Source organism: Geotrypetes seraphini, chromosome 18 (genome assembly GCF_902459505.1).
Source record: "Geotrypetes seraphini chromosome 18, aGeoSer1.1, whole genome shotgun sequence".
NCBI classification, from domain to species: domain Eukaryota; kingdom Metazoa; phylum Chordata; class Amphibia; order Gymnophiona; family Dermophiidae; genus Geotrypetes; species Geotrypetes seraphini.
Genome location: NC_047101.1, coordinates 4,474,653 through 4,488,061, shown reverse-complemented (window position 1 = coordinate 4,488,061; position 13,409 = coordinate 4,474,653). Strand labels below are relative to the sequence as shown.

The 13,409-nt window shown below is 44.9% G+C and overlaps 1 protein-coding gene across 1 annotated transcript; it reads left to right on the top strand.

Annotated features, from left to right (window-relative positions):
* Window positions 1–10,299: 10,299 nt before the first annotated feature.
* DUSP1 (dual specificity phosphatase 1) lies at window positions 10,300–12,937 on the top strand. Its single transcript, XM_033926965.1, has 4 exons — window positions 10,300–10,839; window positions 11,201–11,352; window positions 11,464–11,683; window positions 11,988–12,937. Exons 1-4 carry the CDS (start codon window positions 10,470–10,472, stop codon window positions 12,356–12,358), a joined length of 1,113 nt encoding a protein of 370 aa, XP_033782856.1. The 5' UTR covers window positions 10,300–10,469; the 3' UTR covers window positions 12,359–12,937.
* The last annotated feature ends 472 nt before the right edge of the window (window positions 12,938–13,409 follow it).

The following is a 13,409-nucleotide window of genomic DNA, read 5'->3' as shown; positions in this document are numbered from 1 at the left end:
TTACAATTTCTTGTTATACTTTCAGGCTAATGTAATTAATTCTTAGCCTAATTTTTAATCTAGGCCTATTGCTCACGTTATACCTTGCTAGATCTACACTTCTCCCTCCGGATTTGCGGAGGATAGGGGCAGAGCCGGACCGCGAATGGTGAAATACTGCGAATATCTTCTGGTCCAGCTCTGACCCACCCCTGCCTCCCCCCCCCCACCTTCCCCCCAGCATCCCTGCCTTACCTGGTGGTCTAGCAGACTTTCGGGGCAGGAGCGATCTTCTTTTGCTCCTGCCCCGTGCAGATCACCAATAGGAAATGGCTGCCGTGAATTTCCGTAGTCTCTCGAGACTACGAAGGGAACTCCCCACAGCCATTTCCTATTGGTGATCTACATGAGGCAGGAGCGAAGGTAGGAAGATCGCTCCTGCTCCGAAAGCCTGCTAGACCACCAGGTGAGCCCGGGATGCTGGGGGGGAAGACTAAACTATAGGGTTTTTTTTTCTTTTTTTTCCCCTTCCCCCCAAAATTGTGAATATGTGAAATCACAATTGCCGAAACTGCGAATGGGGAGGAAGAAGTGTAGTGTGGGCATGTCCAGGCGTACATTCAGGGCAGGTTGCATAACATCCATGGAAATGATGCTGTCTGGGCATGCCTGGGCTCGTTTGCATGTGGGCTTGGTTGACAAACCTCTTAGAGCATACAAAACCATGCCATTGAAGATGCACTTTCTACATTCACATGTGGACTTCTTCCCTGCAAATCATGGTGCAGTCAGCGACGAACATGGCGAAAGGTTTCACCAGGACATTGCCACTATGGAAAAAAAAATATCAGGGCAACACAAATCCATCAATGCTGGCTGACTATTGTTGGGCAACGGAGAAATGAAAATCAGCAGGAAAACACTTTTCGCTATGGCGCACTATCGCTAACTTGTTTTAGTCAATTAAAAATACCATCATGTTTCTCAAAATTCCTATGTGATACAGTCAGTGGGAAATTATATTTGTGTTTGTTTTGAAGAAGTATATTATAGGGTTACCAGATTTTAATTTAGTAAAATCCGGACCCTAGACCCACCCTGCCCGGCTTGCCCAGTTCCAGTGCCAGGTTTTGAAAAGCCATCCGGACCCCTGGACATGTCCTCGAAAAGGAGGACTTGTCCGGCGAAATCTGGACGTCTGGTATCCCTAGTCTATCATAATCACCAGTTTATTTTAAGAAAGCAAAACCTTTTGGAAAAATTTGTTGTCCAGTGTTATCAGCAGGTACTTTCTCTGTTCCTAGTGAACTCACAATCTAAGGCAGGGGCGTCAAAGTCCCTCCTCGAGGGCCGCAATCCAGTCGGGTTTTCAGGATTTCCCCAATGAATATGCACGAGATCTCATGTATATTCATTGGGGAAATCCTGAAAACCCGACTGGATTGTGGCCCTCGAGGAGGGACTTTGACGCCCCTGATCTAAGGTGTGTGTATCTGAGGCAGTGGAAGGTGAAGTGACATACCCAGGGTTGCAAAGAGCAGCAGTGAGAATCCAGCCCAGTTCTCAGGATCACAGCTCACTGCTCTAGGTCCTCCAGCATCCCAGAATCCAACATTAGGCAGACCCTCAATAGCCAACATTGAATATGCAGATAGAAGTTCAAGTGCCGCGCTGGTCTTTAAATGAAATGCTGATATTCAGTCGGAATATTGACCTGGAAATGTACCTCAGTGTTTTCTTGTTTTGAATTTGACGTTATTGTACAGGGTGTGACCTACAGCAAATAGAGAACAATTAAGCAAGACTGTTTAATCTACCCTGATGAGAAGTAATTACTGAGGTTATTTTCTGTCAACAGAAATTACATCATATCTTACAGAATTTAATGTTTTATTCCATGTGACTCATATGTTGTTTCATATCAGTTGCAACCCATCACTAAATGTAATTATCACTGAGTTGTTTTGTATATATATTATGATTAAGGCTTGCTGATAAGAATCTTTGCTGCGTTAAGGAAATGTTCGTCTCTCTGTAGGAGAAAGAGCCATCCTGGATAGGTGAGCAGTGGAATAAACACGGACATCCGGATATCCCCGGACAATGTCCTTTTCGAGGACATGTCTGGGAGTCCAGAGAGCTTTTCAAAACCCAGCACTGTGTCCGGGTTTTGAAAAACTTCCTCAAAATCGCGTGAGATAGGGAAAATACTTAGGGCTCCTTTTACGATGCCGCGCTAGAGGGTTTTCATCACGTGCTAACCCCCGTGCTGGCCGAAAAACTACTGCCTGCTCAAAAGGAGGCGTTAACGGCTAGCGCGTCCGGCGGTTTAGCGCACGTTAAACCGCTAACGCGCCTTCGTAAAAGGAGCCCTTAGAGCCTGATTTTCATATTTGCTGTACGCTGCTTTGGGTGAACCTCACTTCATACAGGCAGTTAATAAATCCCAATGAACAAAACAAAAAAAAAATACCCGCAAAGAAATTCCATGACAAAATGTAACCATGGCCTGGAACAGAAGTAGTAGGAAGTGATAAGTGGAAAGGGAGACGTAGTTAAAAGAAATAGAAAATGTAAGCAGGGGAGTCCTGGGGGTTTGGCTAGTGAGGACTCTTAATTTCAAGGTTGGGTTGGCACCCAGTGCCCTGCTCACCCGCCTTAATGCTATCCCTGCTTGGAATGGGTCACAGGTTAACATGGCTACATTTCCCAGGAATGGAGAAATAAATATTGTATTGCTGACATCTGGGAAAGGTGGACTAAATTGTCTTCATCCGGCAATATTTACTATTTTAGCCTCCTGTGTTACATACTGGCAGGGGCCCGTGCGATGCTCCTGATTCATGTGCGCTCAGGGGCTGCCCCTATGGCACACGGTATACAGGGAAACTAGAGAAATGAATTCACTTATTCAGAATATGAACAAGGGATGTGTCATCTGTTTAATTCATTTGTAGCATCCTCTGAGTTGTGCATTTCAGCGTCTCATCAGTACAGTGGGAACACAGCAGACTTGGAGGTGACTAGGAGAATCTGAATAAAGGGCCCAGAACAAACATCCATTGTGTTGATACTGAGTAAAGACAAATGATACCCACTGGATAGTTTCCTGCTTGCCGGATGTGTGTTGACAACAAAACACGCCACGAGATATGAAATAGAAATCCATCCTCACCCAAGTGAAAGTCTATATGCTTCTCGAATCCATAGTACCTCAAGTATTATAACAGAATGATATGACGAGAGGGTCTAGGGGTCCGGATTTTCCTATTCATATCACCCTGATGCAGCAAATCCTACAGACAGTTCAGAACATATAGAGTTCACTATATCCTGATCTGGAATTGTGATCAGGATAAGACCTGACTGCTTCTAATAGCAGTTTTTGGAGAGGGGTGAGGTCTGAGTACATTTTGCTCATGATAGTGAAACCACAGTCTGCTAATTCAATTGTGACATCATCGCCATCAGTTCTGAATCGAGTGAGGTATTTCCAGGTGCTATTGCCTTGAGAAATCTCAGCTGCTCTCCCTCCACTCGCACCCAGAAAGAACCGTGCCCCAGTGGCATCAGAATGAATGAACCTGGAAGCCTTATTCTTCACAAGAGTGAGTAAGTGGCACATCATACCAGTCTTGGATCCTTCTATTTCCAGTGTATCATCCTCAGGCACTTGTAGAGCTGATACGGAACCTCACAACGAGTGACTCATCAGTACATTCCAAGCTACCACTCAGTACCATTAGACGGCACATTTTCCCAGGGCCTGAGGCTTTTACAAATAAAAAAAAGCAAACAGCATAAAAGATTTTATTTTCTTGAATGACTAATGTGTTTTCTCCTGTCCCCTTCCCCTGCTGTTCTGACATAAACATATCACACCATCTGTCACATGAGTATCAGATCAGCTGCCGGTGTGTACTGCTGTCTGAAGTGAGGAATCATTGGGGTAACACTGATGCAAAAAAAAATCTAATGATACAATCTTGCTTTGATAATATTGTTCACATTCTTTTGTATTGTTTTGATAATGTTTTTGTATTATTTTTTATACAAATACAATAACAATTTCACAGACAAAAAAAAACAAAGATACAATTCGTAGGCCATGGGAGATGCAGCTGTTTGAGGAGAAAGGGGTGAGAAGGAGTGGAGCGGATAAATTGGTTGGAAGGAGACTATAAGATGGAAAGAAATGGAGGGGGGGGGAGGGGAAGACCATAATGACAAGAGAGTTTTAAAGAGAAAAAGGAGACATCTGGAGAAAGATACTGGAAGAAGTTATAGGGACAGGAGAATGGTATTGAAAAGAGGAAGAAGAAAACCAGAGAGGACGAGAGACTGAAAACCCACCTTTTTGATGTAGCCTTCAATCCATAACCCTTCACCCCACTGCCCACCAACCCAGCCAGCTGATTAACCCTTCCCCTTAACATGGACTTTTAATATGGTATGTACAGCGCCTTGAAGTCTGATTTGACGGTATAATAAGATTTTAATAAACTTGAAACTATCCATGACATCGCATTTGTCTGTTTAGATTTTAAGCTCTTTGGAGCAGGGACTGTATTCTTCTTCTTTGTGATTCTGTGCAGTGCTGCGTGCGTCTGGTAGCGTTCTAGAAATAATTCATAGTGGTAGTAGCAGAGGCAAGGGGAGAAAGAGGCCCTTTTGTACATCGGGAGGAGAGCTTCTGTGCCAGTCTTACTGACATGGAAAACTTTTGAGCATTGGGGCTACAGTATTCAGAAAACAGTAAAATGGCTGGATATTTATTCCATTCTCAAGGAAAAGTTGTCCTTCATGAGATGAAAACAAGGAATTAAATAAGTGCGCTTAAAACTGTATCTCTGAAGAATCAGAATCCCTGGGAATATTACATCAGGTTGGCACACACTCTGTCCATATATTATCTAAAGCTGCTCAGCCTACACAGGGGCACTGGGGAGATGGGTTTGCGATTCTTCTCCTCTTTCCTGTCCTAGGAGTTGCCTCTTATTTCTGCTCACAACCTGGTTAATTACCAGTTCTGGCCTATATATATACGTGGCAGCAAAGGAGCAAACCTGTTTGAGAGATGGAATATGAGAGCAAAAATGCAATGACCTGTTACGTAAAACTTTCACATACAGCCTTTGGAAGATAGGTGGTGAACACAGGAATAGAGCAAGCGAATCGCTTAACCACTCTCACCAATAACTTTGCTTGGACTTCTTTCTCAATGTGGACATGGAAGACAAATGAGCTTCTGTCTGGTGATCATTAGGGACCTATAAAACACTGAGGAATAATATGTCAAAAATTGTGTGTATATATATTCAAACAGAGGAGAAATCATACATAAAATATAAATGTGAAACCCTAAATTCTACCGAGTTTCACGGTGGTGACATAATTTCCCGTTTAATTCATTTGCATGAAGTCTAGATGAGGTTATGTCACTGCTTGAAATAGAGAAGGTCTGAAATTACAGGAAGGAAGGCTTGGGGGAAGTATGAGAAAATGCTTCTTTACCGACAATCTGGAAGACAGGGCAATCCCAAGGACATCTGACACCCTAGACCAGTGTCCTTCAACCTTTTTACACCTATGGACCGGCAGAAATAAAAGAGTTATTTTGTGGACCGGCGGTTGAAGAACACTGGGCTAAGTCGTGGGCCAGATCCTGCCCATCTCTACTCGGTCTCCACCCCAGACCCTACCCCCATAGTCCTAATTGTAACACTAATTTTTCCATTCATTTTTCATATATACACACAATATAATCTTATCAACAATGCATCGATCGCACTGTGGACCGGCAGGAAATTTCTGTGGACCAGCACCGGTCCACCGGTGGTTGAAGAACTCGGCCCTAGACCATGGGTGTCAAAGTCCCTCCTCGAGGGCCGCAATCCAGTCGGGTTTTCAGGATTTCCCCAATTAATATGCATGAGATTTATTTGCATGCACTGCTTTCATTGTATGCTAATAGATCTCATGCATATTCATTGGGGAAATCCTGAAAACCTGACTGGATTGCGGCCCTCGAGGAGGGACTTTGACCCCCCTATCCTAGACATACCTTCAGACATGTTCCCCTCCCACCCCAGCCTAGCTTAAAGCCCTCTCTACCACCCCTCATAGCTAGCATCTCCTCTTCTCTTTCTAACTCTCCCCTTCCCTACTTTTACCCAACCCCCGGTGTCCTTCATCTCGTTTTCCCCATCCCTTCTATACTGTCCAGTAGTCCAGCATCTTTCTCCTTCCCTTCCATCTACCCCATGGTGTCCAGCATCTCCCCATTCTCCTCTTAAATATCCAGCTGCTTCCCTTCCCTTCTTTACCTCCTCCATTGCGGCATCTGCATGTCAGTCATTGCTGACACATGGTATGTGGTCCCTTCTCACTTCTCGGGGACCAATAGACAAAGCGACCTTGCTTAACAAATGTTCTGTGTGCATAATAGTGGTCGTACGATGCAGTAAAGGTTTACGGCAAAGTATATTAAAATGAATGGTAAGGAAGTCATTAGGTGTTTACAACACAAGAAATTCACTGCAAGCTCTGAGGCAGTGTGGAAGGGTTTGTCAAGAAGATTTCATGCCGGTGTTGGAGATTTATTCCCATTTTTTTCTTGCAAACATATATAACACAGTAAGTGACTGTGTAGATAAAAACGTGCACCGTGCATTCAGTCTGCCTAAAAAGGTGGCCAGAGCTCTGCCACACACTCATGCTTAAATGCTGGCAGTCTTGGTCTTAACCACACATCATCCCCATGTATTACTTACCAGTCAAGATGTCTTCCCCTGGCCTCTGAGATAGCGGAGAACCGGTTGACATAATATACTTGGACTTCCAGAAAGCGTTCGACAAAGTACCTCATGCGAGACTTCTCAAGAAACTACAAAGTCATGGAATAGAAGGGGATATACTAAGATGGATAGGAAAATGGCTAGAAAACAGAAGACAGAGAGTGGGCATAAATGGGAAGTACTCAGACTGGAAGAAAGTAACTAGCGGTGTGCCTCAGGGCTCAGTTCTTGGGCCTATCTTATTCAATACCTTCATAAATGACCTGGAAGAAGAAACGACCAGTGCTATCATCAAGTTTGCAGATGACACAAAACTATGCCGAGCAATCAGGTCACAAAAAGACAGCGAAGAACTCCAGAGAGATTTGAAGCAACTTGAGAGATGGGCAGAAAATTGGCAGATGAGTTTTAATGTAGAAAAATGCAAAGTGATGCACCTGGGCAGTAAAAACAAAGAGCATGGGTACAAACTGTTAGGTATAACATTGGGGAAGAGCGAACAAGAAAAAGACCTGGGAGTACTGATACATAGAACCCTGAAGCCATCGGCTCAATGTGCGGCGGCGGCAAAGAAAGCTAACAGGATGTTAGGCATGATAAAGAAAGGAATCACGAGTAGATCAAGGGAGGTCATAATGCCGCTTTATAGAGCAGTGGTCAGACCACACCTGGAATACTGTGTCCAACACTGGTCTCCGTACCTGAAGAAGGATATAACACTACTGGAGAGGGTGCAGAGGAGAGCGACGAAGCTAGTAAAAGGTATGGAGAACTTGAGCTACAAAGATCGCCTCAGAAAACTGGGACTATTCACCCTTGAGAAGAGAAGACTGAGAGGGGATCTGATAGAGACTTTTAAATTGCTAAAAGGGATCAACATAATGGAGCAAGCTCACTCACCAGCAGGGGGAAAGGATGGTGAGCAAGAAACAGCATTATTCACATTGGCAAATGTAACCCAGTCTCGGACCAGAGGTCATGGCCTGAAGCTGAGAGGGGACACGGCCAGGACAAACGTCAGAAAGTTCTGCTTCACACAGCGAGTGGTGAACGCCTGGAACTCTCTCCCGAAAGAGCTGGTGGAGGAAACCACCATTCTAGGATTTAAGGGAAAATTGGACGCACATCTTCTTGCAGAAGACATTGAGGGATACGAGTGACCATTGTATTCGCCAGGGTGTGCCTGGCTGAGCCTCCGCGTGTGCGGATCGCCGGACTAGATGGACCCCAGGTCTGATCCGGTGCAGGCATTTCTTATGTTCTTTACGTTCATCCGAATTAAATTTACTATCTGTCCCTTCTTTAAAAATCATCGGAACGAGAAGAGCAGATATGTTCACTGTCGCAGGTCCACAATGGTGGAATTCCCTTCCCCAGTACATTAGAATAGAACAAGATATTTCAGCTTTTAAAAATTTCTTAAAAACTTATTTGTTTAAGGATGCTTATGACCTTTAAAAATTTAAAAATTATCTATTTTGTTTTAATTAATATTCACAAAGTGTGCCTTGAAATTATTTACCCTACCCTTTGTTTTTCCCTTTTTTTCTGTGCCCCTATTGTAACTTTACCACCTTTCCTTTTTTTCATGTCAGTTATTATTGGAATTTTATGTTATTATGTTTAAAGTTGCTTTATTATATTATGTACATCGCCTAGAAAATTCGAAATAGGCGATTCATCAAGAGCTAAATAAACTTGAAACTTGTACAACACTGGAGTTGCCAAATCTTCACCTGTCTTTTGCCATTTACCAAACTCAGACAGTAATCTGTCTGGCATCAGCCGAGAAGGGGTAAAACACGGACCTCGCAGACTTCACTGATCTTAACTGCACGTCCTTAAAAATCTGAGGCCTGTGCCACTTTTAGTCTCAGCATAGGGAGGGAAAAGCATTAGGATCCGTCAGAGCTAACTTGTCATAGAGGTCTGTCAGAGCCATAACCTTTGCTGAGATGAAAATTGGCACAGACCTCAGATTTGTAAGGACGTGCAGTTAAGATCCATGAGGTCCGTGTTTTACCCCTTCGCTCTGCTGGATTTGGCTAATCTTCTTGCAGTCTTTTGCCGTTTGTGGGACAAAATGGAAGTAACAGCTGTGCGCAGAGTGGCAACATCTGCAAAGAGAACCAACGTTCCAGCACGGTTCATAGTCTGCGCACATACAAATGTGCGTGGTCAGAGGTGAGCAAGTCTTTATAGTGCAAGACAATTGCTGACTTGTCATGCGCGCATTTGACTTGCCACCTACCGGCACACGTCTGTATATGTTCTGTGCGGAAAATATTAGCTCTGCGTTCATTTAATGCGCAGGGCATTTTTGTGATGTTAATATCTCTACCGCAGAACAAAATTCTGCTTCATGTGCAAATATGCCCTGACACCTTTGCTTTCTCTGGACATGCCCTTAATGCCGGAACATTTGCGCCCACGTATCCGGCAGGCTTTCCCTGATTAGCGCCCACGTTCTGCGAGGTTTTTGATTTGGCATACTCTATCAATGCAGAATATTTGCTCGCTAATTTTGCTTGCGATCAGCGTGCCATTCTGCATTGACCCTATCAGTGGCTATTGGTGAAGCCCAGGCAAGCACGCTTTCCTGGGAAGGGGTAAAACGCGGACCTGATGGACCTGGCGGATCTAAAACCGCACGTGCTTAAAAATCTGAGGTCCTTGCCGCTTGTAGTTAGTTTCTGGCTCTGACAGACCTCGGTGACAATTTAGCGCTGACGGATCCGTCTCAGCTTAGGGAGGGAAAAGTATTAGGATCCGTCAGCGCTAAAATGTCACTGAGGTCTGTCAGAGCCAGAGACTAACTACAAGTGGCACATACTAGAGAATGACACGGTGACAAAATTCATCGCCGTTCCCCTCCCCGCGGGAAACCATCTTCATGTCGTTCTTTAAGGAGAGAGGGAAGAATCAGAGTATGAATGGCCACAACCACTGACCCGCAAGCTTTGCTTTGAAGAATGCTGGTGTAGAAGGACTGAGGTTGAAATTAGACACTAGAAAATGACATGGGATTATTTCCCGCGGTTATCCGCGGGGACGGGGACGGTGATGAATTTTGTCACCGTGTCATTAGCACATAGCTCAGATTTTTAAGGACGTGCGGGTTTAGATCCGTCTTTTACCCCTTCCCCGCTTTCCTTTCTGCTGGGATGCTTTTGTGGTGAAGTGATCTGTAAGCATTTCAAGAAAACTCAACTGAAAGGCAGGGAACCCAAAAAGTTCACTCCCAGAACATTACTTCAGCATTCCAGATGGAGGATTCAACCCTGATGAATGTGGGTCAGCAATCAGTGGATTTGCATCAGTGGATTTCCTGCCCCGACCGGCTCCTTTGTTTGCTTTGCCACCGCTGCTAAGGCCGCTGACGTGGACGACGCTGGCAGCGCCTCCAGGGCTCCGGCGAAGGAGGGTGGCAAGGCGCCGCGAGCCCGTGACGTCACCGGGCGCCCCACGTGGTGCAGCTCATTCACAAAACCCCTCGGCCGGCTCCGTATAAAAGGCACGAGCTACGCGCTGGAGCCCAGAGACAGGCAAACGACACGAAACAAGGCAACGAAAGGCAAGCAAACGCAACGGACGGAACGCGTTGGACTTTGTTTTATAGTCGTTTTCAAGAAACCAAGAGGAAGCGCTTGCTTTGAAGATTATTTACTTTCGTGTCGGATTTTCTGCCTAAGTATGGTCAACATGGAAGTCTGCGGGATGGACTGCGGCACTTTGAAAGCCCTTTTGGAGGAGAGGGTGGCCCGGTGCCTGGTCCTGGACTGTCGGTCGTTTTTCTCCTACAACTCCTCTCACATCCTGGAGTCCAGCAACGTCCGCTTCAGCACCATCGTGAAGAGGAGAGCCAAAGGGGCCATGAGCTTGGAGCACATCGTCCCCAACGAGGAGCTGAGAAGCCGGCTGCTGGCAGGGCTCTTCCAGGCGGTGGTGCTGCTGGACGACAGGAGCTCGGACCTGGAGCTGATCAAGAAGGACTGCACCGTGCTGCTGGCAGTCACCACCTTGTGCAGGGAGTCCAGGGGCAGCCGGCTCTACTTCCTAAAAGGTACCTTTTCCAAATCGAATCGAATCGAAACCTTAAGTTTAGATACCGCATCATCTCCATGAGTATGGAGGTGACACGGTTTACAAGAACTTAAAATAGTAGGTAGAGAGGAAGAAAAAAGGATTACATGAACTTATGTGAAGAAGGGGGGAAGGATAGAGTTACAATTTGCTGAAAAGCCAGGTTTTCAGTTGTTTGCGGAATAACTGAAGGGAGCTCAGGTTCCGCAACGGGAGGTGAGGTCGTTCCAAAGACCTGTGATTTTGGAGAGAAGGGATTTTCCCAGTTTGCTCCTTGCCTCTGAACCGCTTGACTCTGTTTCATGCTAATTCCACATTTCCTTCCCTCTTGTCTCTTCCAGGTGGCTACGAGGCTTTTTCCACTGAATATCCTGAGTTTTGCAGCAAACCATCTAGCCCAACTGGTCTGACTCTGCCCCTGAGTGCCAGCAGCGTGCCTGGCAGCGCGGATTCCTCCTGTAGTTCTTGTGGGGGTACCCCCCTGTACGACCAGGTCAGTACCTCCATCACAAGCTTCTCTGAAACCAATCTGCTAAGAAGCCTTGATAAACCTATAAACATGGTAAAACTCACCAGGCAATCTTTTCTTCTCTACTGATTCCAGGGTGGTCCAGTCGAAATCCTTCCTTTCCTCTACCTGGGCAGTGCCTACCACGCTTCCAGGAGAGACATGCTGGATGCTTTGGGGATAACAGCTCTGATCAACGTCTCAGCAAACTGCCCCAACCATTTTGAGGGACATTACCAGTACAAAAGTATCCCAGTGGAGGACAATCACAAAGCGGACATCAGCTCCTGGTTTAACGAAGCAATTGATTTCATAGGTAATTTAAATTTCTACTTCTGGCGATCTCTGGCTTATTTCTAGCACAGAATGTATGTTTTGTGCAAATGCACTAAAGCTTAAAAAGAATCTCTGTTACATACTCTCAAAGCAAATGCTAGTTTTCCACATTATTTCGTAATAATTCCTGCCGATGCTGTCATTTATAAATGAATACTTCGGCAGATTCTAGGCTTAGCAAATTGTTTGGATTAGAATTTGCTTCCCAGCCGTAGACATTTGGTTTTGTTTTCAAGTTTGCAGCCCTTAGTTCATACTTTAAACATGACATACCATTATTTCAGACTCTGTGAAAAACGCCGGAGGAAGGGTATTCGTTCACTGCCAAGCTGGTATCTCCCGCTCTGCCACCATCTGCCTGGCATACCTCATGAGGACCAACCGGGTGAAACTGGACGAAGCCTTTGAGTTTGTGAAGCAGAGAAGGAGCATCATATCCCCAAATTTCAGCTTCATGGGCCAACTCTTGCAGTTCGAGTCTCAGGTGCTGGCACCCTCTTGCTCCGCTGAAGCTGGCAGTCCGGCCATATCTGTGCTGGACCGAGGAACCTCCACCACCACAGTCTTCAACTTCCCCGTTTCCATCCCCGTTCACCCTGCAGCTAACGGTTTAAATTTCCTTCAGAATCCCATCACGACATCTCCCAGCTGCTGAAAGGCAGACAAAAAGCACAGAAAAAACTCAGACTTTTTTTTATTATTTTACTAAAAAGTGCAATAACTTTGGAGACAGTTATCTTCTAAAATTGTTCTTTAATGTGTTTCCCCCCACCCTTGCCACATCCCACGAGTCTCTGATAAGACCCCCAGAATCCGGCAACTCTTTCTTAGGTCTTGTTTGACCAGTCTTAAAGGGAACAAGGACCCCCTTCAGTATTTCCAATCGTAAGATGTACTCCAGCTACAAGAATTGTTTTTATATATTTATTTACCTGTTGGGGTCCACTGTGCCCGCCCCTCCCCTGTCTAAAATTTCATTTTGAAGGAAGTAATGAATACCTCAGTATTTTCGGGTACTGTACTCCTGTAAATATATTTTAAAGAGAACAGTTTTTTGTTTTCTTAGCACTGACCTGAGAGCGCTTAAACTCAAGTGCTTTCTTGATTTGCTGTTGTATATTTGCTGATTATTTATAATCTGAAATAATATATTTCTTCTCTTGAGAGAAGATATGGTTTTGCTACGTGACTCTGACTTTTTATACGGATGGAATAAATTATATTTGTAATGAAACGTGTCCAGCTACTGATTCTCTCCCTTCCCTCCATGACTGGAAATCTGCTGTCTTTATGCCTCTTAGTTTATGGGACATCAGCAGACCTGGGTTTGTTTTAATTCTGTGCCTTTTACAGTTACGCTAGACATCGCTCCAGTTATTTCAGATTTACTTAGCAGAAGACCACAAGGTAGATTGAATCAGGCAACATTTCTGGTAAAATAACGAAAGATATTTTTGAATTCCTTTCCTAGGATTTTCACCTTTTAAATTTACCCTAAAACACTGTCATGGTTTGCTGTTATAACCCCTTCGATAACTTACTTCCCCCTTTTTATAAAACCGTAGCGCGGTTTGTAGCGTCGGCCGCAGTGGTAACAGCTCCGACGCTCAGAATTCCTATGAGCATTGGGGCTGTTACCGCCACAGCTGGCGCTAAAAAACGCACTATGGTTTTGTAAAAGGAAGGGGGTATTTATTTATTTTCCA